Below are 26,705 nucleotides of genomic sequence, written 5' to 3' on the forward strand. Positions count from 1 at the left end.
AAAACTTTTCGTCATAGGGTGGGCTGTCCTATGCAACATAGGATGTTTAATATAATCCTCTACTAGATACTACTAACACTCTTAGTAGTTGTGACAACCAAAAAGTCTCCAGAGACTGTTAGAAGTCCTTTTGTATGGCACAATCACCTTTAGTTAAAAAACACTGCTGTGGGGCGTCTGGGTGGGTCAGCTGGTTGTGTCTGCCTTCCGCTCAGGTCGTAAACCCAGGGTCCTGGGAATCTAGCCCAACAACGGGTCCCCTGCTGAGTGGGGAACCTGCTTCTCCCTCTCCCTCTGCTCTCCTTTTTTTCTCAAATAAATAAAATCTTTAAAAATAAAAAAAGAAACGGGGTGCCTGGGTGGCTCAGTCGGTTAAGTGTCTGCTGTTGGCTCAGATCACGATTCCAGGGTTCTGGGATGGAGCCCTGCATTGGGCTCCCTCCCTACTCGGCCCTGCACGGCTTCTCTCTCTCCCTGCTTGTGCCCTCTGTCAAATATATAAAATCTTTAAAAAACAAAAAGATTCTAAAAAATAAAATAAAAAAAGAAATAAAGCATGTGCTCTTCCCATGAATATGAAAATCCTCTTGTCAAATTCTACAATATTGCGATTCTGGTAAGAACTGCATTAGTTTGGGAATAAGTAATTTTTTTTTTTTAAAGAGTTTATTTATTTGACAGAGAGAGAGACAGCCAGCGAGAGAGGGAACACAAGCAGGGGGAGTGGGCGAGGAAGAAGTAGGCTCCCAGCGGAAGAGCCTGATGTGGGGCTGGATCCCAGAACCTCGGGATCACGCCCTGAGCCGAAGGCAGACGCTCAATGACTAAGCCACCCAGGCGCCCTGGGAATAAGTAATTTTTAAAAAAGGATTATAGAACTATCTTAGAGAAGAGTAACTGACTATCCACCTGAAAGATTTTTGAATAATAATGAGGAAGGGTTAATTGATAAGCTAGGTAGTAAATTTCATTATGAAGCTATTATCATTAATCAGAGCATAAGAAAAGGCTTATCACTGGAAATCAGAGTCCAGAAAGAAATCCAAGTATATAAAAGAATTTTACTAGGCTTTAACTATTTGGATGAATACAGAAACTAACTTTAGAAAATATAAGTAACAATTTAAAGATTTTTAAAAAATCATTCTTAAAAGCTGATAGTTTTTACAAATAAAATCTGTATATAATAAAAGTTAAAATTTAGGAATAGACATTTGTAACAGAGGTCCAAGTGTTAATATAACTATAATATAAGGAGCTTTTATTCATCAACAGCGAAAATCCACCATACAAAAATAGGCAAAAGGTATTATTAACTGGAAAGAAAGGATATGCAAATACCAATTATTACATAAAAAGCAAAAAAGATCAGTACTCAGTAGTAATCTAGGAAATGCAAAATTTTAAAACACGATAGTATTTTTCACCTATCAAACTCCTGTTTTTTTAATTAATTAATTAATTAATTTATTTAAAAAGATTTTATTTATTCATGTGACAGAGAGACAGCCAGCAAGAGAGGGAACACAGCAGGGGAGTGGGAGAGGAAGAAGCAGGCTCCCAGTGGAGGAGTGCGATGTGGGGCTCGATCCCGGAACGCCGGGATCACGCCCTGAGCCGAAGGCAGATGCTTAAGGACTGCGCTACCCAGGTGCCCCTCCTGTTTTTATTTTTTTAATGACGATATCAAATGATGCTAAAGAATCAAAGAGAGCATTCTAATTTGGCAACTGGCATTCTGAAGGAATAAACTGCCTAAAATAAAACTTTTAAGGAAATGGGGATTTCTGGAAGGAAGAACCTAAATGCTAAACTATGTTAATGCCAGGTAGATAATGAAAATAATGAACAGCAGTGATTTTAAACTGCTATTGAAGGATTTCCGTGGTCACCTATGAAAGGAAGTTGGAAGGAATGGCCCTTCAGAGACCTTGCCCTATGAATGTCTTCATTTGGCTTGTCCTGATTTTTATCATCTAAAACCATAATCCTAAGTATGTACTTTCCTGAGTTCTGTGAGTCATTGTAGCAAATGATCAAACCTAAAAAGGCTGTGTGAACCCCCAAATTTGTCATGAGTTGGTGAGAAGTGCAGAAGGCCTGGGGACCCTCTAAATTTCCAAGTAGTATCTTAAATGTGAGCAATCTCATTGCGAACTGTGCCTTTAAGCTGTGGGGTCTATAACAGGTTAGTGTCAGAACTGAATTATGCTACACTAACACCCAATTACTATTTTTTAAAGGTAAAAAACACATGTAAACACATGCCCAGAAAAGACTGAAAGGATGTACTGTAACTGGCTAATAGTGATCCTTTTTAACTACTAGGACTATGAGTAGTCTTTATACATTATTCTACAGAACTCCTGTAAACATGAAAAAATTTAAACCACTCATTTTCAAAAATATCTAACAAGGAAAACTTTACTAGGAAACTCACCTTTTTGTGCTTTCGCTGTTATTTCAAAATATTTGACAGTAAGATCTTGAATAGACAGCACAGCCATGTGAGCTTTTCGCTGCCAATCAGCATCTTCTTTTTGTAGACTTTCAATTCTTCGGGGACCCAGATAATCATTCTCCATGGAAATCTTTAGAGAGAAAAAAAGAAAAATTAAGAAGTCCATTTCTTTCTTTCTTTTCTTTCTTTCTTCATTCTTAAACATTTACTGAATGTTTAGTTATCAGGCAGGCATAGCGCCTTGTGCTAAAACAAAGAACACTTGTTTTCTCTTGCTCTAGAGTACAAGCTATTAATTTAAAAAAACAAGTAAATTAACAATAACGTTAAAGACATCTGACACAGAAATTTGTTCCCCATTCATCTTTCTCTATCTTCTTTTTCACCCTTCCCCTCCTCCATATATAAACAGAGGAAATGCAGCAAAATGTAGAGATGTTATTTTGGGGTGCTGAGATAATAAGAAATATATTTCCTCCTTTATGATACTTCTATTTTCAGGTTAAGAAGTATTTGTGCCCCTAAAATACTTATTTTATAACTGACATAAATAAAATAATTGAAAACTCAGATTTTAAAGACTAATAATTTATAAAAATCAGCCCATCCATCTACTAAAGATCTCTAGACAAAAGTAACAGACAAAAATTAACTATTATTTGCAAGAGTTAAAAATAAAATAAAAGGACAAAGGAGAGCTGAAAATTGAATGATGGACAGGGATGTACCAGGTCAACGCTAAATTAAATTCACAGAAGTGACCGTATTAATGTAAAAGTATATAAAAACATTACACAGGTATGTTTAACATGGAAGAAAGGTGAAATTGGGCAAGACTAGCAATGGAACTTTTTTGCACTCCATCCTGCTTTATCATATAGTGAGAAAAGACCACCTAAAAATTTAAATGAGAAGTTAACATCTTATTAGGATGATGAAAAAAACACAGAGAAAGGTATTAACCCACCCCTGGCATATTTCTAAAAAACTAATCAGCTATCATGAGCCACCAAAAAAGTTGTAAAACAAATTTCAGAAGTAGAAATACAGGCTGTATTCTCTAAATGGTGAAATAACAAATTAAAAGAACAGCCTGAACCCAAAATAAAATCTTAATCGCCAGGAAATGTAACCTAGAGGAAGATAACATTTGGTTTTAATCTTGAAAAAACAATATACTGCTCCTTAAGCAAATGAAGAGGCTTCCAGATAGATGGGGAAAATATGCAAGAGCACACAATGAGCAATTTATAATAAGCAGTGTTACGAACGGACAATAGCAAGGCACAAAGAGGGATCAAGAATGACTCGAGGGGCACCTGGGTTGCTCAGTAGGTTAAGTGTCTGACTTCGGCTCAGGTCATGATCTGAAGGTCCTGGGATCGAGCCCCACACAGGGAGTCTGCTTTTCCCTCTCCCCCTCTACCTGCTCCTGTGTGCACACACACTCTCTAATAAAAATCTTTAAAAATTAAAAAAAAAAATGACTAGAAAAAAATCTGGGGGTGCCTGCCTGGCTCATTTGGTGGAGAGAAGACTCACCATCTCAGGGTTGGAAGTTCGAGCTCCACATTGGGAGAGATTACTTAAAAAAAAAGTGTATACAGAACTGCCATTTCCTCAAAAAGTAAACAATGAAGGAGTGTCTGGTTTCAAAGGGGCGAGGATCAAGGACTTCCTTTTATATACGTTAAGTTTGACTTTGCAAAGGTCATGGCTAGAGATATAAAATTACATAACCTTGACGAAGAGATGACATTTATAGCCATCAGAGTGAATGAGGTTATCTAAGGAAGTCATGAGAAAAAGGCTCATGATTGAGCACTAAGGAATTTTGACTGAGAAGCTGGGTCAACAGTCTACAGAAACAAAGCCAGAGGAAGTGGGGACACCAGGCAAATGTGGAATCATATAAGGAGCAAGATTCAATTCAAAGGAGGAGAAACTGACCCTGTCCAACATTACTTAGGGATCAAGTAGAAGGACACCTAGTACCCACAGATCTAACAGCACTAAGATCACTGAACTTAGTGACAACGTACTTCCAGAGTATAAGCAAATTTCCTTTGCCCTATTAATTCTCATGACATCTTCAGATCTCAGTTCAATATCTAGTTCATGGAAGTCTTAACAGACTTCCCATTATAACCTCTTCAGTGCAACACATGTAACTTTCCTTCATAGCACTTACCATAATCATACTTTATAAGATTTTGCAAGCTTTAACTATTAACTGCTTCCCCCTTTCAAAGTTCTATGAGGGCAGAGAATACAGAAGGCTTTTTTTTGAGTGTGTGGTTTGTTGTTTTCTTTTGGTTTTCATTTTTCTGCTTCTCACTAGCATACTGCCTGGCATGAAACAGGCAATCTAAAATATTTCCTAAATGAATAAGTGAATTAAAAATTCACTCTGTGCCTGTTTTTAATGAGAGGAGAGAGATGTAGACATGTGTATAAATCTTTTGAGAGATCTGAGGGAATAGAGGAAGGAGGATGGTGCTAGGATAGGACAAAGCTTAAGGATAGGCTCTTTGCTTTTTGTTTTATTTTAATGGGAGATCATGGAACAGGCTGAGAAGTGGTAAGAAGTATCTAGCAAAGGGAAAACATAGAGATGCCAGGGGAAAATGGGGCTAATTATAGTAGAAAGGTCCATAAGAAGAACATGGGAAGGAACAGGATTCAGAGTACTGGTGTAGGGAATTTGCTCTTGGTAACTGTAGGGAAAGTTCTTCCATGGGCTTAAAGAAAGTCAAGTTTTGGATTTGGTAGAAGGATGAGGGGAATTTCTCTTCGATGATCTCCATTTTCCCCTGTGAAAAAGAAAGTCCAGATAAGAAAAGGTTGGTACAGAAGAATGGAGGAGAGAAGACACAAAATAGCTATTTTTTAGATACTAGGATGACAAACCATTTAGAAAAACTCAAAAGTTAATATTTTCTTTAAAAAGTAACCAGAGTTATTGTGGTCATGGTGAACAGGCACAAACGCATATACTGCTGGTAGAAGTATAAATTGATGAAAAACTTTTCTGGCATTCTTTTATGATACCATACTCTTTAAAGGTATTTCCTTAAGTACCTATTTTCTTACCTATTTAAGAAAATACCTTCAAAGAATAATAACTGAAGATGTTCACTACAATGCTGTTTGAAATAAAAGAAAAAAATGTGTCACAAATATCTACTAATAGAGAATGTTAGATGACACACCTATAAAATACAATTCTGTGCAAAAATAATGCTTACGAAGTTTCTAGTAACAAAGGAAAATAATTATGTTATAATATTAAGTAAAGACAGATCAAACCATAGACATAATTTCAACTATACAATGTCCAGAAAAAAGGAGAAAATATGTAGAATGTATTACTGAGGTCACCTTTTGTTAGATTATGGGTGGTTATTTTTCTTAGCATATGAAATCTGTACTTTCCAAATCTTCTTTATTGTATATGTATTGCTTTTATAATCATGAACCAAAAAAATGCTTTATCTCTTCTTTGGTTCACAAACCATACCAACCAGACAAGATGAAGAGACATTATCCCAGAGGTTTCCTGTTTCTAGTCAAGCAAACAATGAGCTCCTGTTTCCATATAGGAAGACAAGCAAGAGGCAAAATTATGAGACTTACTGTTTTTTCTAGTGTGTGTGGGAGGGAGGGGAAGTGGAGATATGATCAGAACCTAAATGTCTTCCTTAATAGTTGAAAAACAGAATTATGTGAGTTCCATTTCTAGGACTACAAAAATAGTGCCAAGTAAGGACAATTAAGTCAGTAGGAGAAGCTCAGAATCTTGATATCAGATTCCCTACTCACCCAAGACTGGAATTTTTTAATTCTCAGAAGACAATTAGTGTATCTTCAGTCACATACTGTAGGAGCGAAAATTACACGATGCTACTGGATATGGTTGCTTTTTTCTCCCTTTTAGACTTTACCATGGCTAATATTTGGAATCATTCAATTATATAATTTGAATAAAGTGCCCATTGTACTGGTGCTTTAGGGGATGTAACATAAGACACACATTCTCCTCCTAAGAAACTTACAATCTAACTGGAGGGTGGGGTAAGCAAACATATCTGTGCTGCAGAAATCGGTCTTCAAATTAGGAGACCTGGCTGTGCTACATATTAAGTGAGAGAGCTTTGACACAATCACTTAACATTCAATTATTCACTCAAAATAATAACATATTATAGTATTTTTTCAGCATCAGTACCGTACTAGGCAGTAGGCATAGACAGATAATCAGCCTAGTGGAAGACACAGACACCAAAATAAAGAATTACAATAGTGTAAAAAATATATTAAGGTAGAGTATTCCTAAGATACTACGGGGAGCACCAGCTATGGAGGTTGCAGTACCGAGTCTGGGAAGAAAATTTCCAACGGGAATGATGAGTAAGTAAATTCCTAAAGAACTAGAATTTCGGGGCGCCTGGGTGGTTCAATCAGTGTACTGTCTGCCTTCGGCTCAAGTCATGATCTCAGGGATCTGGGATTGAGCCTGTGTTGGACTCCCTGCTCAGCGGGGAGTCTGCTTCTCCCTCTGCTGCTCCCTACCCCATGCTCTCTCTCTCTCTCTCTCAAGTAAATAAATAAAACCTTTGGGGGGGGGAGAACAAATAGAATTTTATCCAGGTATTATAAATGGTAAAGGATGTCTCTGTGTAAAAAGAATAAAGGTATTTTAAGGCCCTTAAGGTAAATGAAACATTTGGCAGGAAGAGAGCTCATTTAGCTGTTTAGATGATGATATACTTTACTGAGGTTCAAAACTGCAGAGGGCTCTAAAGGAAGGGTATGATTTTGACAGATACATACGGTATGTGGGGAAAAAGAACCACCCAAAAGGCTTGCTGGAGGTAAGAATTAACCTGAGCAAAAGGCTAGCCAGCCTAGAGGCAGCTAAATTCAGTGTGTTTAGAGAAATAGTCCACCATGGCTGGAGTTTAGGTAAAACAGATAAAAGCAACGGGAGATAAGACTAGAAAAGGAGATTGTGGTCACTATTAGGAGGCCTTAAAATGTCAGACTGAAATTATACTTACTTTGAGAGGCACCAAGAAGTCACTGCGGGACTCTTAGCAATAAGTGGCATATTTAGACTTCAGCTCAGATAGAAGGTCTCAGAAGACTTGTTTGCTATCTAACAAAACCATCAAGGTTTGTGTTTTGTTGTGATTACCTCTGATTTTTAAACACTCAAGTTAAAAGGTACAAGACTAATATTCACAAGTGTGGACCAAAGATTTAGTAAATTTATTTTTATTTTTTAAAAAGATTTTATTTATTTATTCATGAAAAGACAGAGAGAGAGAGGCCGAGGGAGAAGCAGGCTTCCATGGAGCAGGGAGCCCAATGTGGGACTTGATCCCAGGACCCCAGGATCATGACCTGAGCCAAAGGCAGACACTTAACCGACTGAGTCACCCATGCACTCCAAGATTTAGTAAATTTAACACAGCAGCCAAATTTTAAATGCTTGCTCAGCATGTTATGACAGAACTTCTTTTCAATGACATGATTAAACTCTATATACCCTTTCAAGGACTTGGTATATTGTAGCTAAAACCATAAGCTAGGTTACTAGGGTTTTTTCCCAAACTTTTAAAGTCTAAAAATATATGTAAATTCTTGTCCATCAATTCCCAAGTTCATCCTTATGCCTTGTGATGCTAGAGTTGGGGCTCTGTGAACCATGTTTAGGCTTTGCCAATAGAAAGGGTTGGGGCAGGGAGAAGAGATTTGCTTCTTCCTATGTGTATCACTTGACTTTCCTGTTTTCCTGTTCCTATAGTATCATCAGACTCACTTCTTCATCCCAGCATCCGCAGTTCCTTCCTGAAGCAGTTCACAGAATCCAGTTTGCAGTTTGTCAGCCTTAACAGAACTAGCCTCACTTTCTGCCCACCCTCCCCCCAAGAGGAACCAACACGAGCCTGCCCAGAAATTTGGGTCTCTCCTTTGAGCTGAGACATAGCAGCCCTTGACGAGCTATGCTGCCTTCCCTAGACTCCAGCTCTACACACAGTCCATCCTCCACACTAAAGCATTAATAATTACCATCTCTTTCCTGTGTGCCACCAATCTCAGGAGTGCTGGCTGTTTTTACAATTGTTAGTTCTGATATCTTAGTTGCTTTTGTAACTATCTTGACAACTTAATGCCAAGTTAACAATTCTTTGTATTAAATTCCACCCCGCTGAAATAACTGGTTTACTTTTCCAATCAAACTCCTGCAGACACGACTATGGCATCTAAATTTAAGAAACAGAACAAGCAGTGTTCAAAATTCAAAAATCTTAACGAAGATGATTAAACAGAAATCCTTTTTCACTGGGATGGCTAAACACTGTACAGAAGTGAAGAAACTTACATTATGGGTTTTTAAAAAGAAATAATTTTAAAAATCTGCTGGTAATTATTTGAAGGTTAACTTGAACTTTGTTGTTGGATTATCTGGTATTACCTTCACTGTACAGGTATATTCAAATATACACAACACAACATGCTCTCTATGCTTTTTAAATGACGTTTAAATGACTTCTGACACTCAGTAGTTAATACTGCAGCTAACTTTTTAAAAAAATGGTACTATAGTTTACTGTACCTAAGACATTAAACCAGGATACTAAGTTCTTTTCCTAACTTGGCAAGTCTGAAAATGTACAGCTTTGGTCAGCTGGATCATGTGCTTAAAAACAATGACATCTCTGTTTTCAATTTCAGGGCTAGAAAGAAAACAGTGCCTGTTTTTAAAATGGAAAAAAGTATGTGTCAGTTTAGGCAGCTATAGTGAGACTAATTTATAAATACAAATTTCTTGGCATCAATTACTTATTATGAAGTACATCACTTCCTTGGATACTGGGTTTTATATGAGAAACTTGTAGTATTCCTATCTACTGTTGGGTTAGTGGGTGAAGAAGAGAAAAATACAACAAAACAAAATCTCCAATTCTCATGTGAAAGAGATGCCAAGATAAATTTGTACATATACTGATGCAGTAGTGCCTTTAATGCAAATTTTCCAGGCCCAGGAGTCACCTGAAGGTGACTAACAAAATGACACCATCAGATTTGGAAGTATCTACTCATGCATTTTTGTGTTTAGAGTAAATCAATATTCTCAAGAAAAAGTGTGAAATGATAATTTTTTTTAAAATATGAGAGAAATCTGGGGTGCCTGGGTGGCTCACTGGGTTGGCCATCTGACTCTTGATTTCAGGAAATCAAGCCCCGCATCAGGCTCCATACACAGGAGCAGTCTGCTTGAGATTCTCTCCTTCTGCCCCTCCCCACTGCTCTTGTGCACATTCTCTAAAAATAAATAAATCTTAAAAAATGGTGAGAGAAACCTAAAGGCAAGGAAACCAAAGAAAAAATAGCTCAGGTAAGAGATAAATACCTTAATGTATAATGATGGCAGTAATATAGTTCACAGTTGGCATGCAATAGTATATAGTAATTGAACAGTGTAAAAACCACCTGGCACAAAAGTGCCCCACGAAGGGGCCAGAGTGGAGACTGAAAACCAGCCCACCTTTTGCCAAGCCATGTATACTGCTGCAACTGCCCAAAAGAAGGCCCTTTTCTAATTTGTCCATTGGAATAGGGGCTGGTGAGCGTATACCTTCTATCTCACACAATGATACCTACATATTTGCTTGGTCCTGGGGGAAAGGAAGGGTGAAGAGCACATTTAAGATACAACGAGGAGACAATTGGCAAAATGAGGTACCTGGCCACAAAGGGGAGAAAAGAGCTGAGGAAGCCTTCTAGATTCTAGTTTATTTCTTTCAGCAAGTACTAAAAGCTGGCCAATGTGTCTGAAGCGCTTTTAGCAAATACACAAAGACAAATCAGTGGGCCAACTCAGTAACTAACCGTGATTCATTAATATGCTGGATTTAAAAATCTAGATAGAATCATCTAGTTTGAATTTCACTCTGCGGATGCTAAAACTGAGGCCCAGAGAGATTGTTAACTTTGAATTGAGTGTGTTTCAGCCCTTAGTGGTTTCAAGTTCTTTTAAACTTGTGCTTTAAACTTAAGTATATATCATAATCATCTGGAAGACTGCTGAGCCCCTCTCCCTCGAGTTTCAGTAGAGATCTGAGGTAAGACCTGGAATCTGTATTTGTAACAAGGTTCCAGGTGATACTGATGCTACTAGTCTGGGGGTTACGTTTTTGAGAACCAAAGTATTAGACAGAAAGTCTGGTAGCTCCATCAAGGGGTGCATGCCTCAGAATGACTTTTAGGCCAAAAATTCTCAGTAGAGGAGCTCCTGAATGCTTAGAGACGAGGCAGAGGATTAGTGAAAAACCTTTATCAATTACCATTTATATGGGTGCCTGGGTGGCTCAGTTGATTAAGTGTCTGCCTGTGGCTCAGGTGGTGATTCTGAGGTCAAACCCCACATTGGGCTTCCTGCTCAGCAGGGAGTCTGCTTCTCCCTCTCCCATTGTCCCTCTCTCTGCTCACGCTCACTCTCTCAAATAAATAAAGAAAAGAAAAGAAAAGAAAAAAAAAGAAGAAGAACCAGATACTTAAGTGAGGCATGGAACTAGCAGACAGAGCCAAATATTACTTTCTGCTTTGAGACAACAATTAGTAAAGTGGTGGGGTTTTATGATCAAAGGCCTTCTATAAGTACTAAAGGATGCTTTTAAGAATACAAAATAAATTTTTAAAAATTACCATTTACATAAATATAATTAAGACCATACTAAAGTATATTTAACATAAAATATATAATAACTATATTATCATAAAATGTTAATACATACATATTTTATAAAATCAAGATGTATTAAATATATTTTATAAATGTAATATATAATACAAATATAAATATACATTCAGAGTACCAAGTTAACTTCTTTTTTATCTTCTTTTCTATCATGCTTTAATATCTAGGTTAAAGAAAGCACTGGAAATTAAGTTCTTTCTAAAGAATCTAGAGTACAGGTCAAACTCCACAAAATGCTATAGTATTCTAGCCCCTGACCACCTTTCCTCTCCTTTCCTATAAATACTTAGACCTGAGACATACCAAACAATTTACATCCTAACTAAAACAGCAAGCTTTGCAGTCAAACAGACATGTGTTTCAATCCCAGCCATGCCATTTACTGGCATCAACCAATGGTGCCGGGTAGGAGTGAAGATTTGGTAATTTATTCAATAATTCATTTTGATTAAAAACACAAGCACATGCCTATTCACCATACCATTCCTGTTTTTATCTGCACCTGCAGTATTCTCTATTCCAATCTCCAATGCAGACATATGTACCCACTTCCTACTGAATTGTTATTCTTTAAATGGTGAAGCGCTCGATAATCCCTCTTTTTCCATTTCTTTAGGCAGTGTTGATCACTCCAGTTTGTGTGCCTCTGTATCAACTTTTACATGCTATTTTTTCCTTAAAAAAAAAAACACCTTTAAGTTATAATTTACATACAACAGAATGTTCCCGACATTAAGTACAAATTTTGATGAATTTTGACAAGTTTATATATTCATGTAAAAACCACTATAATCAAAATTTAGAGCCTATCAATCACCCAAAGGTTTCTGTTACACCTGCTCCCTCTCAATCTCCATTGTCCAAACGCAGGCAAGAAGTGCTAAGCTTTCTGTCAATACAGATCAGAACCATCATCTCCAGAATTTCACATAAACGGATTCATACAATTTACACTGTCTGTTGCCTATATTTTGTAAACTATTTTAAGGTTTAATTTACATACAAATTAATCCATTAAAAGTGCTCAATTTGATGAGTTTTAATAGCTGTAGACACCCAAGCAACAACCACTACAATCAAAACATTTCTATCACCTCCAGAAGATTCCTCATGCCATCCATCCCTTCACACATGAATATACCCTTTTGTATTTGGCTTCTGTGACTTAGCAAGATTTCAGATTTATCCATGTTGTTGTGTCTATCAAGGGTAAATTCCTTTGTATTGCTGAGAATTTATTCTGTAATATGAAAATACAACATTTTGCTTATCCATTCACCCGTTGATGGTTATTTGGGCTGTTCCAGCTAGGGGCTACTGTGAAGAAAGGTGGCATGAGTATTAGTGTATCAGTCTTATGAGCAGATGTTTTCATTTCTCTTTTATAAATAACTAGGATTTGAACAGCTGAGCGGTAAGGTATACATATATCTAACTCCTTAAGAAACAGCCAAACTGTTTACCAAAGTGGTTACACCATTATAAAATATTGCTGGGAATACCTGAGAATTCCAATTACTCTATATCCTCACCAGTCCTTGGGAGTGCCACAATTTTTTTTTCAAGATTTTATTTATTCATTTGACTGAGAGAGAGCACAGGTGGGGGGTGGGATCGAGCCCCACTAAGCAGGGAGCCCGATGTGGTGCTCGATCCCAGGACTGCAGGATCACAACATGAGCCAAAGGCAGATACTTAACCAACTGAGCTACCCAGGCGCCCAAGTGCCAGAATTTTAAATTATATTCACTCTAGTGGGTGTGTATCTCATTATGGTTTTAATTTGAATTTCCATGATGACAATTTAAAGCTTCTCTGTGTATGCTCATTAGCCATTTCTTTAAGTGTCTTTAAAATATTTAGCCAATTTTTAAATTTTTTGGTTGTCTTACTGAGCTATACAGCTCCTTTGTCAGATGTATTACAAATATTTTCTTCCAGTCTGTGGGCTTGCCTTCTCTTTTTCTTAACGATCTTTCTAAAAGTAACTGTTCAATTTTGGTGAAGTCCAATTTATCAAAAAAATTTTTAAAGTTTATGGCTCAAGTTTTCTGCATCCTGTCTAAAAAGCCTTTACCTTTTCTTTCCCCAAATTGTGAAAACTTTGTTTTCTTATTTAAGTCTTTTTTTTTTTTTTTTTTTTTTAAAGAGCGAACTGGGGGAGTGGTGGCAGGGAGAGGGGGAGAGGGAAAGATCTTAAGCAGACTCCATACCCAGCATGAAGCCAAGGCAGGGCTCAATCTCACAAACCTGAGATCATGACCTGAGTCAAAATCAAAAGTTGGACGCTTCACCTACTGAGCCACCCAGGTGCGTCCCTCTTTTATGTTTTAGAACATGAGATTCTGTTTAGGGATAAGATGGATTTCAAGTTAATTTTTATATATGGTATAGGGACTGAGATCCATTTTTTAAAATGTGGGTATGCAGTTGTTCTGGTACCATTTCTTGGAAAGATTACTCTTTCTCCCACTGAACTGCTCTGTCGCCTTCGTGAAAAACTTACTATATAACCATGCATCTATTTCTGGATTCTATTCTATTCTGTTGATTTACAAGTCTATCTTAGGCCAACAGTACAAATTGCTCTAGTTTTTTAGTAAGTTGAAGTCAGGTAACAATTCCTCCAATTTTACCTTTTTCAAAATTGTTAAAGCCGTCCTTTGCCTTTCCTTAAAAATTTATAATTCACCTGTCAGTTTCTGGAGGGAAAAAAAACGACTAGAATGTTAATTTGAATCTACACATCAATTGAAAACTAACTTCTAAACATTACTGAGTCTTCCAAACTATTAAGATGATCTCCCCATTTCTTATGGTACACTTAATGTCTCTCAGCAAAGTTTTATAATTTTCGGTATACAGAACTTTCATATATTTTGCAAAATTTATTTCTAAACAGTTCATGTTTAGAGACGCTTATAATGGTATTTTAAAGTTTGTGTAATTTTCATTTTCATTTCTAAAAGATAGAAAATGCAACTGAATTTTTAACAACCTTGTAACTAAACTTACGTATTATTTTCAGCAGGTTTTTAAAAGATCCCTTAGATAGGGGCACCTGGGTGGTTCAGTTGGTTAAGCGTCTACCTTTGGCTCAGGTCATAATCCTGGGGTCCTGGGATCCAGCCCCACATCAGGCTCCCTGCTCAGTGGGGAGCCTGCTACTCCCTCTCCCTCTGCTGCTCCCCCTGCTTGTGTTCTCTCTGTCAAACAGATAAATGGAATCTTTAAAAAAAAAAAAAAATCCCTTAGGATATTTTATATATATGATTACGTGATCTGTAAAGTTCAGATAGCTTTATTCTGTCCTTCCAATTTATATGCCTTTTATTTTTTCTGGCTATGAACTCCAGAAAAATACTGAATTAAAGCGGTGAGAGTAAATGATCTTGTCTCGTTCCCAATCACAGGGGCAAAGAATTTAGCCATTCACCATCAAATATGACGTTAGGTAGGCTTTTCCATATACACCCTTTATCAGGACGAGGAAATTCCCCTTTCCTCCTAGTGTGCTGGGTTTTTACCATGAATGGATACTGAATTTTGTTAAATGCTTTTCTGCACCCATAGAAATATACTGATTTTTTCCCTTTAGTCTAATATGGTAAATTACACTGATTTCATTTCTGAATGTTAAAACAACTTTGCATTTGAGAGTAGCCCTAATCATACACATATTGTATCATAATTTTTATAGATTACTAGATCCTATTTTTTTTAAAGATTTTATTTATTTATTTGAGAGAGAGGGAGAGTGAGCACAGGGGGAGGGGGCAGAGGGAGAAGGAGAAGCAGACTCCCCGCCAGGCAGGGAGCTCAATGCGGGGCTCGATCCCAGGACCCTGGGATCATGACCTGAGCTGAAGGCAGATGCTCAATGACTGAGTCACCCAAGCACCCCTCCTAGATCCTATTTTTTAAAATCATGTTAAGGATTACTGCATCTACATTCATGAGGATCATCTAGTTCTTTTTTTTTTCTGTAATGTCGTTTGATTTTGATATCAGAATAATGCTGGCCTAAAAAATGAGTTGGGAAGTATTCTCTCCTTTGTTTTCTGAGTTTGTGTAGAACTGGCATTATTTCTTCTTTACATGTTTCGTAAATCCTTTACATGTTTCGTAAATCCTTTACATGTTTCGTAAACACAATGATGTGTTCTGGACCTGTAGATTTCTTTGTAGGAAGGTTTTAAATTATGAACTCAACTTTGTTAATATAAGGCTCCCTATGTTCTTCCCTATGTTCTTCTGTTTCTCCTTGAATCTACTTTGATAATTTGTACTTTTTCTAAAAAATGTATCCATTTCATCTAAATTGTACAATTTATTGGTACCAATTTATTCATATTTTTATTAACATTTATAGAATCTGCAGTTATATTAGTACTTTCAGTCCTAACAGATATGTTGGTGCTTCTTTAAAAAAAAAAAAAAAATCAAGGGCGCCTCGGTGGCACAGCGGTTAAGCGTCTGCCTTCGGCTCAGGGTGTGATCCCAGCATTCTGGGATCAAGCCCCACATCAGGCTCTTCTGCTATGAGCCTGCTTCTTCCTCTCCCACTCCCCCTCCTTGTGTTCCCTCTCTCGCTGGCTGTCTCTATCTCTGTCAAATAAATAAATAAAATCTTAAAAATAAATAAATAAATAAATAAATAAATAAATAAATAAATAAATAAAAAATCAATTCAGCTAGGTTTACAAAATACATTGAGTCCCCGCCCCCACCACCCAAACAACCAGGTTTTGGTTTCACTGATCTCTTCTTAAATCTATTCTTTCTTTTTTCACTGACCCCACTCTTAATTTTTTGGGTTTAACCTCTCTTTTTCTAGCTTCTTAAAGTGAAAGCTTGGATGACTGATTTTAGAACTTTCTTCTTCTCTAATAACTATAAATTTCTCTATAAATACAGCTTTAGCTTCATCCCTTGGTATCTTGCCAAAGGTTCAGGATAAAATTTTACACACCTAAGGTTGAATCTCTGTCATTTCCCACCAAGACACAGAAAAACAGTAACTAAAAGAACACCACGAAAAGAAAAACGTCAGAACATTTGCCTCAAAAAACACACACTTTACCCATGAAAATTAAATATCATAGATTTTAAAGCTCTAACGGGTAACTAGGTTAAGCTGCCAAGTCTTGGTTTCGGCTCACGATCTCAGGGTCCTAGGACGGACCCCTGCGTTGGGCTACACCCTCAGCATGGAACGTGCTTAATTAAGAGTCTCTCTCCCTCTCCCTCTGCCCCTTCCCCACTCTAAAATAAATAAAACTTAAAAAAAATTTTTTAAAGCTCTAACATTAAATCCTTATAACTTTTTTTTTTTTACTTAAGAATTTCTTTATTTATTGACAGAAAGAGAGAGAGAGCGCACGCACAGCAGGGAGAGCGGCAGGCAGGGGGAGAGGGAGAAGCGGGTTTTCCGCTGAGTAGGGAGCCCCATGTGGGGCTCAGTCCCAGGACCTTAGGATCATGACCTAGGCACCCCTCTTATAACTTTCAAAATAAGGCCTTCCCAGAAAAAATGTTCCCAAAACTTCTGGTAAAGAAGTCTAAGGCCACAAAACATTAAACAGAAGGAATAGAGAAGAAAAGCACAGAACAAGGGGGAAGATGGGGATTTCTCAATGCATCTACAACTTTACTTTCTAGGCTTCTCATCCCTGGCTACTCAACAGAATCACCTTTGAGATACTCTAAAATGAGGTGCTTAGGCTCTATGTAATCTGAATTGACCAAAATAGAATCTGTGGGGAGAAAGGATCAGGTATCTCATTTTTAAAAAGCTCCTCTATGGCCAGCCAGGCTGAGAACTATGAAACAGAAAGGGACCTATGTAGGTTAAAACAAAACAAAAAACAAAACAAAACAAAAAAAACCTTGATCTGCTGTCTCCGTAGCATGGCAAGTTCTCTCATGTCTCGGAATGGCTGTAGTAAATACTGATATAGTTCAGTTGTGGCTTCTGCAAGGCTGCTATAGGCTTCATCCTCCATCTGATACAAGTCCAGAAGCTCGACCATGCTTTCTGTATTCTTGTGCTTATCCAAGAGCTGTGGAATAAGAAGAAAGTTTTATTGCAAAGAATCTGATTATAACAGCTTAAAAATACTTCCTTTTAACTTCCTCCCTTATCTTCTTGGGCTATTAGAATACTAAAACACAGAAGGAATGAAAAGCACTGAAGGCTTTTCATCACTCATCTCCATGCTGAGATGTCTTACTACTCAAGACCTGCCTGAATCATCCTTTTCAAACTGCTCTCATCATATTATTCCTGTTCTGTATATTTTCTGGGACTTCATACTATCTATCTGCTTACACCTAAGCCCTTAAAAATATTTTCCCTCGTTTCTTGTAGCTTTCTCTATATTTATAAAAAAATTTTTTCACTGCTAATATACAAAGTAGTTATCAACTCTCACCAATATTAATATGCTTTTTTAAAGATTTTATTTATTTATTTGACAGAGAGAGAGACAACCAGCGAGAGAGGGATCACAAGCAGGGGGAGTGGGAGAGGAAGAAGCAGGCTCCCAGCGGAGGAGCCTAATGCAGGGCTCGATCCCAGGATTTTGGGATCATGCCCTGAGCCAAAGGCAGACGCTCAATGACTGAGCCACCCAGGCGCCCCCAACTCTTACCAATATTATTTTACTAATCTTCCCAAATCTTCCTGCCACTCCGCTCCTCCTCCCAGTTTGGAATATTCCCACATTAACGTTCAACTCACGCCTATCACATCCCTCAAAATCTAGGTTAATAAAAACCTCAATTGTACTGAACAGTTCAAGACTGACTGTAATAGATTTTTATAACTCTTACTTGCACTCTTTGGTACGCATGTGTGTATGTGTATGTGTGTTTTCATTTATTCCTCAACAAATATGGACATCTAACACATGTGAGGCACTGGGCTAAGAGCTGGGCATACAGCTGTTCTCTTCATGAAGCTTACAGTGTAGTAAATAAACAGAAACTAAGTTTTTAAAAATTACAAACTGTGATGTTATGAAAATTATTTTTTTCCAGTTTTATAAAATAAAAGTAATACAGTAAAACAATGACTCCATGAGAAAGAATGAGAGTTGGGGGGACGGTAGCACACTGTGTGACCTAATTTAGAAAAGGCAGAGAGAACAGGCAATCCTTTTCCAAGGATCCAAGGAAACTTACACTAAATTTAAAGAAACATGTAGGCAAGACAATATTTTATATATTTATCCTTGATGCCCGTTTACCTGGTGACAGTCTCATCTCAAAGGCACAAAATTCTGCTTTTCATTCCATCCCTTCCTCCCCAACTTTTTGCTTTAGTTACCATATTGTGCTATACATATCATACTCAACTTAGAGTCCAAATTCACTTCCTGCCTAGATTCTTAGCACTAAATGTAGCAGAACATTCACATTAATCTTTTGCTTACTATATCATTAACAATCATGATGGATCAGATAATCTACCTTAAAGTGCTTTTATGACAAAGAAGTACTATATATAAATACTAGTTCTTCTGTTTTAAGGCTATCGTAATTCCAACTTTCACTGCTAACATGGAGAATTTCCACTATCCAGTATCAGCTGATTAGTTCCTCTTAGACTAGTTCTCCCCCTAATGATGATTATAAACCTTGGGCAAAATATTACGACACTACTACCTGAAGGCACTGTAAAGTGACCAGAAGTAAATAAAAACTGGAAAGAGCACCAATACGTCAAAGACAGGAAGACCCTAAGTGAGTTTTTACTCATGGTATTTGGCCTGAGCACAGGCCCCAGTGGTTGCCAGAGGAGAGAAGTTTGGCTAAAACAGTCTTGGTGCTTGAAGAATCAGAGGAGAGTTCAAGACAACCACATCACCTAGAAAAGGGAGGGAAAGCTAAAAATGAGAAAGCCAAAGGAGGAAATCACAAATTGATATATAAACTCTACTCGAGTGGCACCTGTGTGGCTCAGTTGGTTTTAAGCAGCTACCTTCAGCTCAGGTCATGCTGTCAGGGTCCTGGGACCAAGCCCCCAGCTGGGCTGTGTGCTCAGCAGGGAGTCTGCCTCTCCCTCTGCTCCTTCCCCCTCCATGCTCTCTTTCCAACAACAACAAAAAAAATTAAAATTAAAATTAAAATAAACAAACAAACAAACAAACTACTCAAATTTCAGGCTGATCACCGGAACTATCTAAGTACAAGACAGGCTATGGGCATAGAAGCCAAGGATAAAAATGCAGTATTTTAACTGCTCTTCTGTGAAAGATGAGTACAGTATGCAGTTGAACCAATTAACTATATGCTAAAACAAATCTATTTAAAAAAAAATCAACATTCTCTGTAGGAATATAACACACAACGGAGGCTCTGCAAGGTACCATTTATAGTGTCCAGAATACAATCCAAATTTAGCAGACCTAAAGAAATAGGAGAACAAAACAATGCTCAAAAGGCAATCAAACGGAGAACTGTAAGATGAAATACTTTCGATTTAGCGCAAATTTTATTAATTTAAAAGATTTCATTTATTTATTTGACAGACTGAGAGAGAGAGCACATAAGCAGGGGGAGCAGCAGAGGGAGAAAGAGAAGCGGCTCTCCTCTGAGCAGAGAGCCCGATGCTGGGCTCGATCCCAGGACCCTGGGATCACCACCTGAGCCAAAGACAGACTCTCAACTGAATGAGCCACCCAAGCGCCCCTCGATTTAGCACAGATTTTTAAAGCAATTATTATAAAATGCTAATGGACACAATTTGCTCATGAAGAACAAAATCTCAAAGGAGAAATAATTTTTTTTAAGATTTTTATTTATTTCTTTGAGAGAGAGAGAGCAAGTGAGCAAGAGCTGGGGGGGGGGTGTTGGGAAGAAGGAGTACCAAAGGGACAAGCCGAATCCCCACTGAGCGCACAGCGGGGTGGGCACACCTGATCCCAGGGCCCTGAGATCATGAACTGAGCCAAAGTCAGATGTTTAACCTAACGAGCCACTCAGGCATCCCTTAAAGACATTATAGAACTAAAAACTACAGTGTCTAAAATAGCCCAAGGGAACAGACACACTAAGAGGTTGAAAGATTAAAAAGTAATCATAAGTCTACGATTAGCAATTCCTATTTCTTTAATTCCTTACTGTTGCATCAGTAGAGCTCCTGTATAAAAGAATGAAACTGAAAAAAACTTCGCTTTTCAAGATTTTAAGAAATAACCAAGGAAACCCAAAACACCATGGGAGACAAAACCAAAGACACAGGAAATCTTAGCCTCTGACACCACAGTGATTGCCTAGAGTTAACACAGTCAAATCTCCTCTAGGTGGATAAACAAAACCTCACTCTTAAAGGCATATTTATCTCAGCTCTTTTTGCTTAGTATTAGTACCATCATGTCCAGCTTCCAAAAAAAATTACAGGGCATATTAAAAACACAGTTTGAAGAGTCAGAGCAAGCATCAGAACCATACTCAGGTATAGCAGGGATATGGGAATTATCAGACTGGAAATTTAAACTACGATTAATATGCTAAGTGACCTTGGGGTGCCTGGATGCCTCAGTAGGTTGAGCAACCAACTCTCGGTTTTGGTTCAGGTCATGATCTCATGGGTTGTGATATCGAGCTCCAAGCTCAGCAGGGGAGTCAGCTTGAAGGTTCTGTCCCTCTGCTACTCCCCCCACTCCTACTTCTCTCTCTCTCTCTCTCTCTCTCTCTCTCTCTCTCACACACACACACACACACTCTCTCTCTCTCAAATACACAAATCTTTTAAAAAATATGCTAAGGAATCTAATGGAAAAAGCAGACAAATGCATGAACAAATGTATATAACGTAAGCAGAAAGTTGGAAATACTAAGAATCAAAAGGAAATGTTCTAAGTCAAAACCACTAAAATGGAAAAATGCCTTCAATGGGTTTATTAGACTGGACACAACAACAACAACAAAACAAACCAACAAATGAGCTTGAAGAAATGTCAGTAGAAACTTTCAAAACTGAAATGCAAAAACAAAAAAATTTTTGAAAGAACAAAATATCCAAGAAGCATGGGACAACTACCTACAAAACAGTAGGAAAAATTTATATCAGACTTCTCTTCAGAAACCATGCAAACAAGAGAAGTAGAGTGAAATAATTAAGAGTTCAGCGGTCCCTGGTTGGCGCAGTCAGAAGAGCATACCTCTCTTGATCCTGGAGTTGTGAGTTCAAGTCCCATATTGGGTGTAGAGATTACTAAAAAAAAAAAATAAACCTTAAAAAAAAGTTAAAAATTCATATACCTAGAACTCTGTATTCAGTGAAATTACCTTCAAAATTGAGAAATAAAGGAGATCCTCAGGCAAAGATAAACTGAGGGGACCTATCTTGCAAGAAATACTAAAACACTGTTTGTCAGAAAGAAGGAAAATTGTATAGGTCAGAAACTTGGATCTAGATAAAGAAAGGAAGAATATTAGAGAAGAAATTAATAAAAGTAAAATAACATCTTTTCCTATTATTCTTCTTAATGGATCTAACAGATTATAGTTTACTCAAAACAGGAGCCACAATATATCCAGCGATTATACCTTACAGATTAATAAAATAAATGACAGCAAGGTTACAAGGACAGGAGGGAAAACCTGGGAATACCCTGTTATAAGATACTTGTACTACATGTAAAGTAGAACAGCACTATTTGAAAGAAAGCTTGGTTAGTATTGCAAATGTATTATCACAAACTCGAATGCAACCGCTAAAAAAAGTTTTAGAAGTATCACAGATATGCTGATGGAAAAACCAGAATATAAAATGCTCAATTAATACCAGAAGGCCAAAAGAGTGGAAAACAAAAAAAGGACAAAAACAACAGGGCAATCAAAAGAAAATAGTAACAGATATGGTAGGTATTACTCCAACTGTATCAATTATCACTTTAAACATCAATGGCTGAAATACACCTATTAAAAGAGACTGTCTGGGTGAACATAAAAACAAGATCCAACTACGCTGTCCAAAAGAAACTCACTTTAAATACAGACAAAGATGGGTTAAAGTGGTAAAGACATACCATGCTAACACTAATCAAAAGGAAGCTGCAGTAGCTATATTTCAAACAAAGCAGACTTCAGAACAAGGAAAATTATCAGAGAAAATTACAAGAGTTAATTCTCCAAGACATAATAATCCTTAATGTGTATATGCCCAAAAACATACCAACAAAATACCCAAGTTAAAAACGGATACAACTACAAGGAGAAAAGGGTTAGTCCACTATGACAGGTGGAGACATCAAGATCCCTTATCAGTAATGGATGGATCCAACAGGCAGAAAATCAGTAAGGATACAGTTGAAAGCAACAGCACCATCAACTGGACATTATTGACATCTATCAAATAATTCATCCAATTGCAGCAAAATACATATTCTTTTTGAGCTCACATGGAATATTCACCAAGACAGATCACATTCTGGGCCTAAAACACATTATAATAAATTTAAAAGAACAGAAATCACACAAAGTATGCTCTTAGACTACAATGGAATTGAACTAGAAATCAGTAACAGAAATATTGCTGGAAATCCCCAAAATCCTTGGGAGATTAAACAACACAATTTTATTTTATTTTATTTTTTTTATTTTTAATTTTTTTTAAAGATTTTATTTATTTATTTGACAGAGATAGAGACAGCCAGCGAGAGAGGGAACACAAGCAGGGGGAGTGGGAGAGGAAGAAGCAGGCTCATAGCAGAGGAGCCTGATGTGGGGCTCGATCCCGTAACGCCGGGATCACGCCCTGAGCCGAAGGCAGGCGCCCAACCGCTGTGCCACCCAGGCGCCCCTAAACAACACAATTTTAAATAGTGCATGGGTCAAAGAAAAAGTCAAGAGAAATTTTGAAATATTTTCAACTAAATGAAAATGAAAACACAACTTAGCGAAATTTTGGGGTTGCAGTAAAAGTGCTCAAAGAAAATCTGTAGCATTGAATGCATACATTACAAAAGTCTAAAATCAATAATCTAAACCTTTACCTTAGAAAAGAGCAAATTAAATTCAAAGACTGCAGGAAAAAAAGAAAATTTAGAGTATAAATCAATGAAACTGAAAAACCAAAATCAACAGAGAAAAATCAATGGAGCAAAAAACTCTGGTTCTTTGAAAACATCAATAAAATTGATAAACCTCTACCAAGGTTAAGAAAGAAAAAGACACAAATTACTAATATCAGAAATGAAAAAGGGACATCATTACTGATCCCATGGTCATTAAGAGGAATACTAAGAACATCTCTATGCCCACAAATTCAAAAAACTAGGTGAAATGGATGAATTCCTTTAAAGACACACTCTAATAAAACACACGAATAGATAATCTTGGGGCACCTGGGTGGCACAGTGGTTAAGGGTCTGCCTTCGGCTCAGGGCGTGATCCCGGCGTTCTGGGATCGAGCCCCACATCAGGCTCCTCTGCTATGAGCCTGCTTCTTCCTCTCCCACTCCCCCTGCTTGTGTTCCCTTTCTCGCTGGCTGTCTCTCTGTCAAATACATAAATAAAATCTTAAAAAAAAAAAAAAATATATATATATATATATATATAAAGTAAAACAAGAAAAAATTAAAAATAAATTCATAATAACCAACTAACACTGATTTTTGTCCCTGCTAAGCCCTATTATTTTATAGGGTGATCCGATCCATGTCTTTCTGCTTCGTTAACAAGTGGTTTTGTTTGGTTTGGTTTTTAAAAAATTTATTTATTTATTTATTTGACAGAGAAAGAGAGCACAAGCAGGGGGAGCAGCTGGCAGAAAGACAATTCTGGAGACACTAAGAGACCCTGGGGCCCTGAGTTATATACTACAATGGTGAGAAAAGCTTGGAAGGGGTATCAGAGTGCATGCAGAGATATCAGTTTCACAGGCTCCCAGGTGAGTCCATGAAAGTTGGTTGAAATTTTTACATCGGGGGAGAGAAGAACAAAGATTCAAGAAATGCTCTGGAGATAAAATCAGTGGTACTTGGTTAAAGACCAGATTTTAGGACAGAGAGAATTAAGGATGACTACTAGGGGTCTGGCACTAATTGAGACAAAGAACAAAGGAATAGAGACAGGTTTTTAGTGGCAAAGATAACAGATTCAGAGACACTGTCCAAATTGCTTTTTAGATATCCAACAGGAGAGTCATGTAGGGGATACGAAATATCCAAGAAAGACCTTATCTTTAAGAAGTCTACAATCTAACTAGGGAAGCAAACTAACAGATATAAAAGTAAAATACTGATTATAAAAGACAGCAAAATGTTAGAGAAAAGACGGATTGGAGTAGGCTAACACCCTTGGAAAAGGTGTTCTAAAGCTAGGATTTGAACTGGGCCTTGAAGGATGAGAAGGGCTGCGTTGGTAAAGAGGGCAAGCCAAACTTGAGAAATCACATGAATAAAAGCATCTTGGATAAGGAATCTGGGAGGGAGGGGTAGCATAAGTATCATGTTCCCTGAAGTCTGAAGGGTACACACTAGTTAACAGGCATCACACTGAGTCTGTAAATGCAGCACATTTTAATAAGCAGTGAAACCACCTATGGAGTAGGAAAAAAGAATGATGTATGTGGTCAATCTGCCCTCTTTAATTTAGTTGGCTGTGTTCAACTCAGCTAAATAACTAAATCCAACAGATGGAGATGGTCATTTAGTACCTGGGTACTCAAAATAGGGTCTGTGACCAGCAACACCAGCATCATGTGGGAACCTGTTATTAATATGGAACCTGAGGGCCCATTCCAGACCCACAGAATCAGAATCTGAATTTTAGATTTGAGACTGAATTGAGAAACTTTACTTCAGTAGTACCTTAATATACCCATATTAATAATGATATGAGGCAAAAGTCTAAAGTTACATAAATTACAGCAGGTGACTTTTCTTGAATCAAAAACAATTTTTTCCATCTCACTCTCTCACTACATTTACTATTAGATCAATTAGCACTACAGGCATACCTCGTTTTATTGTCCTTCACTTTACTGCACTTCAGATATTGTTTTTGTTTATTAACAAATTGAAGGTTTGTGAAAATCCTATGTCAAGCAAGTCTATCAGTGCCATTTTTACAACAGCATTTGCTCATGTCATGTGTGTGTCACGCTTTGGTAATTTTCACAGTATTTCAGGCTTTCTCATTATTGCCTTTGTTAGGTGATCTGTGATCAGTACTCTCAGATGTTGCTACTTACTAGTTTTGGGGCACCATGGGCCATGCCCATATAAGATGGCGAACTCAACTGATAAATGTTCTATATGTTCTGAGTGCTCAACCACTGGCCAACCCCCCATCTCTTCGCCTCTCCTGTGGCCTTCCTACTCCCTGAAACACATCATTATGAAGATTAGCCTAATTAATAACCCTACAATGGCCTCAAAGTGTTTGAGTTAAAGTGAACTTTAAATCAAACACTAGAAATGACTAAGCTTGGTGAAGGCATGTCAAAAGCTGAAAGGGGCCTCTTGCACAAGTTAGCCAAGTTGTAAATGTAAAGGAAGACTTCATAAAGGTAATTGAAAGTGCTACTTCAGTGAACACACAAATAATAAAGAGAGTGACAGAGCCTTACTGTTGATAATACAGAAAGTTTTAGTGGCCTGAACAGTTCGAACCCGCCACAATATTCCCTTAAGCCAAGGCCTAAATCCAGAGTAAGGCCCTAACTCTTTTCAACTCTATGAACGCTGAAAGAGGTGAAGAAGCTGCAGAAGACAAGTCTGAAGGTTTAAGGAGAGAAGATGTCACCATAACATAAAAGTGCAAGGTGAAGCAGAAAGTGCTGAAATAGAAACTATAGTAAGTTGCCCAAAAGATCCAGCTCAAGCAATTCACGAAGGTGGCTACACTAAACAATAGATTTCCAATGCAGACAAAACAGCCTTACATGGTCACAGTGGGAGAAGATGCCATGTAGGACTTAACACAGCTAGAGAGGAGAACTCAGTGTCTGGCTTCAAAGCTTCAAAGGATAGAGACTAACTCCCTTGTTAGGGGCTAATGCAGCTGATGACTCTAAATTGAAGCCAGAACTCATTTACCATTCCCAAAATCCTAGGGCCCTTAAGAATTATGCTAAATCCACTCTGCCTATGATCTACAAATGCCAAAACAAAGCCTGGATGACAGCACATCTATTTACGATATGGCTTATTGAATATTTTAACCTCAATGCTTAAAATATCTACTGCTCGAAAAAACCAATTCATTGCAAAATATTAGTGTACACTAACAATGCACCTAGTCACCCAAGAGCTCTCATAGAGACGAACAGTGAGATTAATGTGGTTTTCATGCCTGCTAACACTATAACCATTCCGCAGGCCATGAATCAAGGAGTAATTCTAACTCTCAAGTCTTATTTTAGGAAATACATATCATCAGGCTGTATCTGCCATAGACAGTGATTCCTCTGATGGATCTCGGCAAAGTCAACTGAAAACCTCTGGAAAGGATTCACCATTC

At 37.6% G+C, this 26,705-nt stretch overlaps 1 protein-coding gene across 1 annotated transcript in view; it reads right to left on the reverse strand.

Moving 5' to 3' along the window:
- The window catches only part of JMY (junction mediating and regulatory protein, p53 cofactor), an 87,554-nt gene that overhangs the window by 39,810 nt on the left and 21,039 nt on the right, over positions 1 to 26,705 (reverse strand). Inside the window, exons 2-3 of the mRNA XM_045796403.2 lie at positions 17,117 to 17,290; positions 2,441 to 2,591 (exon numbers count right to left, since the gene is read on the reverse strand). Of these exons, the coding sequence (XP_045652359.2) occupies positions 2,441 to 2,591; positions 17,117 to 17,290 (325 nt within the window). The remainder of the gene's footprint in view (positions 1 to 2,440; positions 2,592 to 17,116; positions 17,291 to 26,705) is intronic.

Source organism: Ursus americanus, chromosome 5, assembly GCF_024610735.1.
Source record: "Ursus americanus isolate L20-20 chromosome 5, mUrsAme1.1.p, whole genome shotgun sequence".
Lineage (NCBI taxonomy): Eukaryota > Metazoa > Chordata > Mammalia > Carnivora > Ursidae > Ursus > Ursus americanus.